The 12,537-nt window shown below is 42.8% G+C and overlaps 1 protein-coding gene across 1 annotated transcript; it reads right to left on the bottom strand.

Annotated features, from left to right (window-relative positions):
• Nucleotides 1–8,267: 8,267 nt before the first annotated feature.
• LOC149645074 (uncharacterized) lies at nucleotides 8,268–12,071 on the bottom strand. The gene is made up of 5 exons (XM_089850424.1): nucleotides 11,677–12,071; nucleotides 11,183–11,414; nucleotides 10,346–10,928; nucleotides 8,783–9,654; nucleotides 8,268–8,531 (listed from the first exon to the last, which is right to left on the bottom strand). The coding sequence occupies exons 1-5, from the start codon at nucleotides 12,069–12,071 to the stop codon at nucleotides 8,268–8,270; spliced, it is 2,346 nt and encodes a 781-aa protein (XP_089706550.1).
• Between the last annotated feature and the right edge of the window lie 466 nt (nucleotides 12,072–12,537).

Here is a 12,537-nt window from a genome sequence, read left to right as displayed (position 1 = left end):
AAATAAAAAAGAAGAGACCCCTCACAGAAATAGATACTGTCGAATGTGCTCAGGCTCGGTAACCGTAAGGTAGCGAGCGGAAATCTTCAATTAACCTAACCTTATCCACCACAGTTCTATAAACCTTGGATTGGTCGACACTTATTACAGTGTGATCAGCCCTTCGGCGTATTTGCTTGGGGATTGGTACTTGGATTGGTTCCGCCGGCGGTTCGTAAATGCCTATAAGCCCCATTAACCTATCCATGTTAACCAAATCTCTGGTGGTATGGTTAAGTCGGAACCCCTTAACCTTCATCTCGACGGCTGTCGATCCGGTATCAGGGTTCACAACTCGGTATGCGTAGTTCTTACATCCACCACTCGCATATTCTTCGATGTAGGCCTGGGGTCCGTACTTTTCAAGCTCATTGGTCATTTCACCGAGGAAATTCCCAGTTTCGATTTCTACGCCCCCTGGTGTGTAAACCTACAGTATCGAATCAGTGTCTGTATTTAGAACAGACTCACCCAAGCGGTCTAAGTAGGAATAAAGCTTAATCCGAGCCATGGCAGTGGTGTAGGCTGCGATCGGAACACTGACATTTTTATTAATTGGGTCAATCTCGTTGATATAAGACCACTTAGCAACGCAAATGTCGTCGCTAACTGGTATCAACGTCTTGACCTCAATTGCTGGGTCATAGAACAAGTTAAAGAACTTCTGTGGATCATCGAAGACTTCTACCTTGTCAAGGCGAGTCCTCTCACCAAATTTGCCCCAAAACGAATTCAAACACAGTTTGGCGATGGTACGCTTGCCAGCGTTCTTCTCGATACAGCTAGGATCAAGTTTTACCCCTTCCTTTTCGTAGTACTCGGCTACGTATTGATCTTTCAGCGCTTGGATTACTACGTCAGAAGGCCAGCCGCTACTTTCCTGTTTTAGCTTCAGAAAGCAGTTGACGTAATTGTTAAAAAGCCCGCCTGATTTAGTTACGGGGTCGTACTGAGATATTTTGTACGACCAGGCTTCGTGGATTTTCACAACCACGTAACCCTTTCTAACCGCTCAATGGACTTCGTCCGCCACAAACGTCCCCCTAATAACTCTTTCCTCGTCGGAATGTGTGCAGTCCCCTTGATATTTGTTTTCAGCGCACAGCTGACACAGGGCAAAGCACAATTTCCCCCCGATCTTTTGGGGCAAAACTGGGTGGAAGAGGTTACGAGGGGGCAGGATATCCAGTTTAATAAATCCTTCAATCTCGTTTATGGGTGGGAAGTTGTCTGTCAAGATCGTAGGGTGGCCGTAAGGTAGTTTACCGTATTTGATACACCATGGATATAGACTAGTGACGTCGACATATCGAATCTCCTCTCCTGGCTTAACCTTGTGATGAAGACACAGAGCGGAAGTACCTCCCCCGAAAAATGCGTTACGGGGATTAAGCGGTTCCCACGCATCGATTTGGACATGAATGGAAGATAGAAAGGTGTTAATTTCGGGCTTTTGCTCCCTCAATTTGTGGAATTCGCATTCCCACATTTCGATTATCTTATACCCCAGCTCCCTAAGCCTCTTATTACAGTTTAAAGTATCAGTATAGCGGGAGTGCAAGGTTTGGGTGACGTCACCGTGCAAAACCAAGTCTCTGTTTACCGGGAAACAGGTTCTACACCCGTGCCAAAAACAACCTTGAAATTGGTAGACGACCTTTTGATCTGCGTCAAGATCGTCTACTAGAAGCCCGTCGACTTTAATGTTCAAAATTTTAGGTTCCGAACCGTTAAAAGCCGACTTAATTATGACCCCGCGCTTATGGGCTTCCCACCTCAAAGTTTAGCCGCTAAAAACATCAATTTAATAGCCGCTTTGGGGCAATTAAAAAAACCTCAAAGATTAGCTATTCTTAAAAATTCTAATCGAGAAATTATTGATTCAATCAGCGAGTGTTGTCACAACGCCTTACAAGGAGCTGTCAATCTGAATGAAATTTAAACTATCTATAAATGTCAAATTCTCATATCGAATTTGCATAATCTTCGTTCCCGTCATTATCACTTGAGGGCGCCACGCTTTGATGGCTAACATTGCTTTGTACAGAAATTGTAAATCATATCCCTTCGCATTATGGGCGATGACTGTTATTTTGGGAGAATTGTGGAATTGTTGAAGATAATTTAAAAAATCCAGAACAGGATCATTCCCGAGAAACAGCCGTTCTCGAGGGCCGCAGGTGGCACAAGTAAATTGATCAGATTTCTCGAGAATGCATTGATCACAGATTTTTTGAGAAATACATAAGATAGGAGTGTGTAGGAAAGCATTAGGGTTTGAAGGGTCTGGGGTATTTTGAACACATTCGAGATCATAAAAGATAGTAACCGAAGGATGGGTCTTAGCTTTTTTAGCCGCAGGGTGAGCTTTAGAGTCGGTCAAATTTACTTCCATTTCCCATCCATCAAGATTAAAATTGGGGAAGGACACTACCACGCTAGAAATCACGTTTACACCTGGTGGTGCAAGTAGCGGAGATGGGGGTGGAGGTGGAGGAGTAAGAACCCCACCCCCTACCGGTACTTCCCCTTCATCCATTGACTCATGTTGAGATGGAGATATGGGGGGAGTACAATAACCGTCTAAGAAAGAAACATCGTCGTTTTGAAACGCCTCTTGCAGAGGCGATAAAGGAGGAGAAGGGCTATTGTTGGCCCCAAACTGCGGGGTAATGTTAAACATAGACCGAGGGGTCGCATAGTTTGCCAAGAACGTGTCATCAGGATTTAAAAAGGCTATTTCTAATGAGTCTGGAAAGTCGACTAAAAAACTATCATCTTCAATAGGGAGTTCAATTTCTACATTAGAGTTGGCCATTGCGATAATTCAAAAATACAAACACCACATAATACTAATAATAAATCTGAATAGGCCTAAATAATAATACTAAAACACAAAAATATACTAAAATACTAAAACAATAAAATACTAAAATACTAATGCTAAAACAATAAAACAGTAATGTACTTATAAAAACTAAATTGAAAACACTTGTAAAAAATTTAAAATACTAAGAGTCAAATACCAATACTAACAGTTAAAAATACTAAAGCACTAAGATATGGGCACGGAATAACTCACAAGTTTTGTTTGGGAGCAGAAGATTTCTTGGGCTTGCATCAACAGCTTTGGTCTTTGGCAATGTAAATGTTCAAAAACGTTTTACTTTTAACACGAAATGTGTTGATAAAAGCTAATTAACATCATACACTATAACCACTGAAAAGGTTTTGTCAAGACTGTAGTAGGTATAATAGTATTACAAAGAACAAATTAAGGAAAAAAATTATATTTATTTTGAGTTACATTTCAAGTTTTTTGATTGGTTCTTTTATAATTTAGAAACGTAATAAGGTATGGAGTATATTACAATAATAGGATCTAACTTTCCTGTCGCAAAATTCTTGAATAAACATTTCAATTATAGCTTTCTCGAGATTAACGCGTTTAATTCTTAGTACAATACCGTCATTCGGAGTAAGTGTTGTTGGTATGGGTTGGGTTGGCGGAATGACTTTTTCTTTCTCCCACTCTTCTTGAGGGACATCTCTGTACTTTCTGTTTGTTGGCATGTCTTTAGTCAATGGGTTTTGGATGAATATAGGCATGTTATTTGTTGGTAATCCTTGAAGTAATGGACAGTCTGCCTTGAATTTCTGATGCTCTTCGAAAACACTGTCGTTAGGTTCCCATCCTCGTAGCGTTAAGTCACAAAAATGGCATTTAACAGCGTCGGTTCCCGAACTTAAATAGTAAAACCCATGACGGGCTAGTTCTGACGGTTTTACAAACATACTCGCAAATGCAACAAACGTTTCTAGACGGGTAATTTCTCGATTCATCTTAGCCTGGCGGTGTCTAACAATCTAATGAGGTCCGTACCAAATCAGACGCTATTTATACCCCAAATAAGGGGATGAAAGGTTAGATTAAAATGGACGCTGTTACTAAGCAGACGTTAATTCGCGAAGCTCTTTCAAAGCCAGGGAAAATAGTGGCCGTTACTTTCATCCTCGTAACTGTATTTCTAGTTGAATTTGCATTTTGGTATTTTAAAAATATTACTTTAATTTCGGGTCACGCAACAAAGACATAACATGTTGAGACTTGTCAGGATAAGGCCTTCGGGGCAAACACCTGGAAACAATTAAATGTTTCGTGGTAGGAAGAGTCACCGACTAACAAAGCAATAAATCCGAAAATAGATTCCATTCATAACAATACAACTGATTCGACCATACCCCCTAAACCCATTAAAGCACGTCTTTATAGTAAAAATAAAAACGGATGGGGATAAATCCTTTTGTTATGGATCAAGTTCGACCTCTTCCCCCGTTTTTATGGCCATAGACCCGTCTGACCATGGTTACGTATAAATAAAAAGCCGATGGAATGTCTTAACACGTTTGTGTGAGTCATAAATCACTCAGACTCCATTGATAACAATACAAATGGTGTACCCTCGCCCCCTTTTAAGGTCCTAAACCATCTGGCCAATAAAGGACAATAAAAAAAAGAAAAGCATCAGTCAATATACCCCCAGGCTAATTATAAACCCCGCACTCTCAAGAAAATCTCGCGATAAAGATCATTCAGTCCTCAGCTTTTAAACCGTAAAGACCTGCCGTAAGAATGCCCACCAAGATCAGAGATTACCGCGTGAACGCCCGTGTAAGACTAGGGGCTGATTGCTCGGCGGTGTTTGGGGTGAAGGGATGCGAGCCAAGCCTGATTTTGACAAAAAATTACGGGACTATTGTTACAATCTCGGAAGACGTTCTGAAGGAATTTATGGAGGAGTGGACGGAGATATATTCAGCTATGGAAACTGGCGACTGGGGTAATTATCGTTACTTGAACTTGAAAATAAAAATAACCGTCATGGAGGGGGGTATAGTATTCGACGATGGTAGCGTATTCACTCTAACAAAGGCCGAAGCAGGGAAACTGAACTAGAAATTTAGTTTTATGAGACTTCACTTCAAGCTTTTAAATGATCAAGCCGAAGTTATTAAATGCATGTACGAAGCTATTGTAAAACGCATGAATGATATATATCAAAAATATTATGTAAGTCGTGGTACTATGTCTCACAATGATTACGACCGTGTAAAAAATTTCCTAGCAGCGTGTATAGTTCCTTCGAGCATTTTCGAAGATTTTTGTAACTTGGTTCGTGACAAAAACTTGACGCGTAAGCTACAATTATATAATTTATTCTACATTTGCTTGAATAACGACGCGTACATTCGCGAATTAATTGGAATTGATTGTGTTCATTAAATGTTTTTGACTAAAATCTGATTCATAATAATACTAAGCCTAGAATAACCTAGCATAAGCCTACCATGATCTACAATAGCATAAGCCTACAATAGCATAAGCCTATCCCTACAGGTACCAGCCACGTGACGTTACCAAAAAATTAGCCGTGACGTCATACCAATACACTAAAAATAAATTCAAATTTCCCGTGACGTCAATTCCCCCAACCAATCCCATCCCCCCTCCCCGCCAACACCATCACGTGACGTCATCAATTCCCCCCCATTCCCCCCAACCCCCGGGATGACGGTATAGATCCAAAAATTTTACCCCCCTTCCTTCCCCCCCTTTGGGGGTGGTAAAATTTTTGGTTCTATACCGTTATCCTTACTCTCTAACCTCTAATAATTGCTGCTGATGGAAGGTCGGATTCACCTGGATTCAGTGCTAAATATGGAAGTTACAGCTTTCAAGACACCAAGCACAATAAAATTATACACTTTGAACTGGTTCAAGTAGGTTTTCCATTTTTATCACTAATCAGGTTTGAGTTGATTCGGAATTATCTCATGGCCATAGGCCTAGATTTTGGAAAAACAAATATACCATTTGAAAATTTCAACATCTACCTTTTTGGACGACCCCCAAAACTGCTGACGGGGTTTTGTGGGTCGTCCACAAAGGTAGATGTTGAAATGATTTCTCCCATGCTGTATATCACACCCATCTTCTATAAATTTTATCTTTCAGTATTAAAAATTAAATCGAAAATCTATATTTTTTAGTCAAACGAGGTTGGGGGAAGTGGATACATGGAAAAAGGTCTTATCCGTGGACTAAGTTTTTGAAAGAGAAAAATTTAAATGGGACAGATCGTCACAGATCAATAAGAGCTTATTTACGGGATCACCGTTCAGATATCAAGCACTACTTTGACACCTGGCACGTGGCTAAAGGTAAAATATGATGAATTAACCAGTTGACATAAAAATCCTGTTCAAAATTTTCAGGTTTTGGAAATCAATTAAAAGAGCTTGGAAAAAGAAAAAAATACGCTATTCTTAGACAATGGATTGCTAGTATAAAAAACCATATATACTGGCTGGTGAGACAGAGCAAAGGGGATTTGAAATTAATGGAAGCTATTTGGATGTCCATGCTCAACCACATCGCGGATAAACACAGTGGTCACGAGGAACCCTTCAATGCCTGTTTGGTTGGAGATCTAAGTGAAGAAAGACCAAGGAAATGGTTATTTCAAGACTGTAAGCCCCACAAAACTGGTAGGCTTACCCTAGAGTAATACAGCACTGTTTTTCAATACAATAATTTATTCTCACTCACCCATTCATCGTTTAAAGTTTAAAATAAAAAGTACAAGGTAAAAAGAAGAGCTTCCTCTCTTCGGTGAGCAGCCAAAAGATAAAGATGTCTTCTTCGTCCCCGGCCCCTCCTTTTATAGACACAGGGTCTCGAGTCGGGTCTAAGGGTTCCTTCCCCCTTGACCTTTGGTCAAGGGGTTAAGTCTCTGTCGGGATTCCGACGACGACAGTTTCGCGGTGCAATAGGACTTTCTTAGACCCCCCTGATAGTTTTACAAGCGTATGCTCGTTCCGCTGCCACCCCAAGCTCGCTAATTTTAACGTTATGAGGAGCAACGGCCTACCAGGGGTAACGCCATTTCGCGTTTGCGATATGGCCGTTACAACTCCCCCACCCAAAAAATACTTATTGGGTAGGGCTGTGCTAACCCAATGCTGGGAAGAAAAGGACTTCCTCCTCCTCCAGCAATGGCGAAAAATCCAACGCGTCCGAGAATTCGGACGAACTCGACGGGACCGATGACGTCTCCGACCACCGTGGAACCGCGGCTGCGGCCCCCCATTCCCCTTACTCAATTTAAATAGCGCGTATGCGCCAAATAAATTAGTCATCGAATATTTATAGGGGTTCCTATAAAACTCGGAAATCGCAAATCAAAAGAGTGTTCCCCCACCCAAAAACTTTACAAAGGGTTTCCTCTGTTAGAACGTAAATTGTACAAATGCCTAAGGGGGCTCTTTTCGCTCTCTCTCCGCTCTCTCCTATCACGTCTAGGCTGAACTTTACTGATAGCATTGTCAGGTGAGTTTTCACCGGCGACTTTGCTATCCAGCGGAGAGTCTCCCGTCCAGGGTGGAGTGTACCGTTTCAAATTTGAGATACCGGCGAATTTTCGCGTAGTTTCCTCCTCCAACCTGTACGTCAACGGGGTTGTTCTTTCCTGCACTACGAATGGGCCGTCGTACTTTTTCGCGAGCGAAGCCGTGAAACCACGACTCGCATCGGAAAGTGGGTGCGTACGGCGCAAAACAAGGTCGCCACGTCGAAAATACACGTGTCTCCGACGCTTGTCGTAGTGCAGTTTCTGCTTCAGCTTCGAGTCCTGCAGGTTATGCCTTGCATGATCGATAACATCATGAAGTCTAACCTTCAGTCTCTCAGCATATAGATCTGGGTTTCGGTTCTGGTAAGTATTTACCGGTTCCAATTCCCAACCTAACGGAGCGCACAGTTCCCTACCGAAATTCATCGCCGCGGGCGTGAACCCAGTCGAGCTTTTTTCAGCCGACCTTAAGGCGAAGCCCAACTCAGGAATACGAGCATCCCAATCCCTATGTTTCTCAATATAAGAAATAATCATAGGCTTGATATTCCTATTCATGCGCTCAGGTGACCGGCAAGGGGCTCGTCATGAAAATATTTAATTGCCTCTAGCCTCGAGCTTCGAGGTAATACTACCTTCCAAGCTTTCTCTAGGGCATCCTCATCCTCCTCGTCCCATGGTGCGAAGTATCTTAATAGAAGACCATCTTGATCCATTACATACTGATCCAATACTGCCCCGGCCTTTATTGCCGTTTCCGGGTCTACAGAGCTTCTAACGCGCTCTAAGTCCTCGATTAAACGAGATAACTCTGGATCAGTAGCTCGGGATTTTATTATCGCCTCTATTAAAAGGTAAACCCAACTTGGGTGTGTTATCCCCCACTACTTCATTTGCAACCAATATGACGGCTTCTTCATCGGCCAATTCGGTTTCGATTGGTGCCCGACTTAGAGCATCGGCTGCCAAATTTAATTTACCAGGGCGGTATCGCACCTCGTAATTAAATGGTTGGAGGCCTAGAGACCAGCGGGCTAATCTTCCAACTGGCTCTTTCATCTTTTTAAGCCATTGAAGGGCCTGATGGTCGGTTTCGATTCAACATACATTTTAAATTTCTTGAGAGCGAATACTACTGCAAAACATTCTAACTCTGTAGTGGAATAATTACGCTCTGCTGGAGTCAGCCCACGACTTATAAACCAGATAGGCATTAATCCTCAATCTGTTTCTTGTGCCAATACTGCACCCAAGCCGTGGCTACTAGCATCGGTTTGAATAAGAAATTTCTTATTCAAATCCGGGAGAGCTAATTCCGAGGTACTCTTTACCTTTTCCACTAACTCCCGCATAGCGTTGGTATGGGTTTCCTCCCAACGCCACGTGGAATCCTTCTTAAATAGGTTATACAAAGGACGAGCTATTCCCGCAAAGTTCGGTATAAACTGGCGGTAATAACTCATCATGCCAAGAAATCTTTGTAATGATTTCACGTCTCGAGGGATGGGGAATTCCTCAATCGCTCGAAACTTTTCCGGATTTGGCATACAGCGCCCTGGACCAACCTTGTAACCGAGAAGATTAACGGTATTCGTGCAAAGTTGCACCTTGCTCGGATTAATAGTTAATCCGGCATCTTTAAGGCGGCCTAGAATTTCTCGAATGTGAATCAAATGATCCTCAAACGTCTCGGAATATATGGTGATATCATCATAAAAACCGAGAGCGAAATTCCATTTACAGGGTCCTAACACACGGGCAACTAATCGCATGAAAGTTGCCGGTGCGTTTTTAAGTCCAAAGGGCATCTTTACGAACTCGTAAAGTCCCCTATGGCACACGAAAGCTGTCTTTTGTAAATCGCTATCTTTCATCCTCACTTGGAGGAACCCCTTTGTGAGATCTATTGTCGTGAAATACCGCGCCTTCCCTAAGTACGCTAAAATATCAGGTATCGAAGGCATTGGATACCTATCGGCGGTAGTCACGTCATTTAACCTCCGCACATCTACACAAAGCCGTTTGATCTCACCCGACTTTGGGTTAGCATTCTCAACAAGAACTATCGGGGACGCCCAGGGACTATTGGATGGTCGTATAACTCCCAGTTCCAACAACTCATCAAAAGCCTTGTCGATCTCCTCCCTCTTCTTATTGCTAACCGGACGGGGATGACACGCTATAGGCCTAGCGTCACCCGTCTCTATAGAGTGCTCAATTAAGGTCCGTCCACACTAGAGGTATTTTTCAGTTTCGCTCGCTCGCTCGCTCGCGTGCTTCGCACGCCAGTTACGCGCCTCGTTCACACACAAAATATTTGCTTTGCACGCGAGATCGCTCTGTACGCAGCACCAAGAAAGTTTGTTTGAAATTTCAAACATTTTTGCGTCGTACGCGCCTACGCAGCCAATCAGGAGAGGCAATAAATCACGTGATCTTTTAAAGATGGCGTCGATCGTTTGAAACACACAGCAAGCAGTGTTTAGAAATGAATAATCTCGTGATATTTTCTCTACTTTTAATAAACCGTAGAAATAAAATGAAAAATAAAAATAGAAGAATAATATGGGTTTTGGGAAGTATTCGCTGACCGTGGGAAAGACGGAGATTTTCATAATTTAGTCCCGATTTTAAGGATGTTCACAACAGAATAAATAAAGCTGAGAAAGGCAAAGAGCAAACTAGTCTTCGAAGTTCCGACATTTCCTATTGGTTGAAACAAACAGGCGTGGCGCTTGCGCTCGTTACAATGGAAAATAAACTTCTTGTGTGTGGACGAGATGCGAGCGAAGCGTGCCAAGCTAGCGATCAGGCAACGCGTGCGAGGCGTGCGAAATATCTGTAGTGTGGATGGCCCTTTAGCGAGGTTTCGCCAGGTTTCTTTGTGAATATACTTCGGAATTCCGAGAGCATATCCACCAACCTAGCTCTTTCATCTTTGCTACAGGTCGATTTCGACGCTAAAGCTTTTAACACATTTGAGGGGTCTTTTTCGCTTTTGACGATTTCGCCAAAGCAATTAGACGCCCCTTTTTCCATTTCTTCGGTATCGAATGGGATGACGTTTTGAGGGAAGGGGCCGATTGACCACCCACCTTCACTTAACCTAATGTCTATCCCCGTTCCTCGAAGAAAATCCCCCCCAAAAATAACTGAGGGTGTAAGACCTCGGACAATAAGAAAGCGCTGCCTTCTTTTCCCTCCGGGCCAATATACCTGGAGACGGATATCTCCGGCTACGCGGCATGTGCCGCGACCGAATCTAACCATTGTCCTATTAGCTTTTATCGCCATTCCTCGTTCTTCGAATATGGGTATGAATTCATCGCCCAACAAAGAAACTGACGATCCGCTGTCTAACAAGCCAAGGAACGATTGCCCCATAGCTTGAAATCTCAACAATGGGGGAGTATTCCCGCCAAAATCGGAACAGCGATTAACCGATGGCGCGAAAATTCGAGTTTTCGAATTTCTTGCCTGGTTTTTGGCCCTCGTTATTTTGGTTACAATTTTATCACGAGGCCCCTCCCAAGAATAATTCGGAATTCCGATTTTCTTGGTTGCCTCGTTTGCCCATTTCCCGGATTAGTACAATACCTTTTGAAATGGCCGGGTTGGTTGCACTTGTAACAGCGCCCAATACCCCGATTACCTCTCCTTTGGACTGGATTTCCGTCATTGGATTGTGCATTAAAAGTTGCACCAGAACTATTACCTGAGCGAGTATTTACTCCGCTCATCACTTGTCTCTGTACTCTAAAATAAGAGTACGGATCCAAGGCTGCCAATCCTACTCCCACCTGATTTCCCGCAAATGCATTTGCATCCGCAGAAACAGACATAGTGACGGCTTTACTAACGGATTGATGCGATTGCTCAATCGTAGCGCTTGCCCCGTATGCCAAACCAGGTTCTAAGGATTCCGCCATTGACGGTGGGGGTCTGTACTGTACATAACCTCGGCTAGGAGGTCAGATTAAATAATCTTAGCCTCCTCAGCCAATTCAGCAAGGGTAGCGAAAGCTTCCCCCTTAGCATTCTACGGTATGTCGGATGACACTGCCGTAGGACTCGCTGAATTTGTACCGACTCAGACTCCGGTGTTTCTAATCGGTGAGAATACTCCGACAAACAATGGATGTACTGAGTCAACGGTTAATTTTCTCCTTGAGTTCGGTTATCCAACTCAATTTGAATGCGCCTAGAGTAATCAGTAGCCTAATACTCTTTTCTAAAACAATCTCGGAATTCCGAAAGGTTTTTGAAAGCGGCTGAACCCCCCACAAATTTAAACCAGCGATCGGCCGGCCCTTGTAAAGACAAAGGGATCACGTGAAAAAGAATATCCTTATCACTATAGCCGGTCGCTGATTGATACCGCAGAAGAGCCTCGAGGAAATCCATCGGAGATTTCTCATCTGCGGGTCCTAAATAGGTTGGAGCGTCTACTCGCAACCTAACCTGGGGAGTTTGCGTTGGATTTCTAACACTACTTGAGGCAAAACCTTGAAAGGCTTGACGCAAGACATCACTAATAATTTGACTCATTTGTAGCTCCGGATCCCTGGACACTGCGCCTTCGTCATTATTAGTGGAACCCCCGGATCTAGTTTCCGGCATAACTAAATAATAGCGAAATCGCTATATCTAATTTTACTAACTCTACTAACTAACTATCAACAAAAGTAGATAGATCCATAAAAACAAAAAGTTTATATCGGCAACCTTTGACTCTGACATGTATTTTGTAGAACCCCCTTTTAACTCAGAACCGTTTCAACCTCCCTATAGATAGAGCTGGTTTCGCGGACTTACACAAGGGAAAATGCGTAAATCGGCTTAAAATATAGTTCGAAAAGACGAACTTCTTGGTAACATTACGCGACTCTTGTTGTATCGGGTTGCCGCTTGCCAGAGCTCGGAGCCAGCTAGGTTGCTAACGACGATTTCTTGTTAGTTATTAGTCGTGTTTACCACTTGATAAAAGGATTAAAATGCCCCGAAAGAAAAGTAATTCAAATTTTAAAAACCAGCAAACACAATGTAACACCCTAATTAAAAATAAACGCGAGATTGGTGTACAAGT

This window comes from Phalangium opilio, unplaced genomic scaffold, assembly GCF_054372755.1.
Source record: "Phalangium opilio isolate 3A_F unplaced genomic scaffold, DU_Popi_V2 ptg000090l_1, whole genome shotgun sequence".
Lineage (NCBI taxonomy): Eukaryota > Metazoa > Arthropoda > Arachnida > Opiliones > Phalangiidae > Phalangium > Phalangium opilio.
Note: the sequence above shows the minus strand (reverse complement) of the source record. Positions and strands in the feature narration are given on the sequence as shown.

Excerpts from the sequence above, each read along its gene's own strand:
- LOC149645074 (XM_089850424.1), bottom strand. The coding sequence starts at position 12,071 with ATGCCGGAAACTAGATCCGGGGGTTCCACTAATAATGACGAAGGCGCA. Across the intron at positions 10,929-11,182 it reads AGAGACAAGTGATGAGCGGA|GCAAGAAATTCGAAAACTCG; the intron begins GTAAATACTCGC and ends GCCAAAAACCAG. Across the intron at positions 8,532-8,782 it reads TGCGGGAGTTAGTGGAAAAG|GCCCTTCAATGGCTTAAAAA; the intron begins GTAAAGAGTACC and ends ACCGACCATCAG.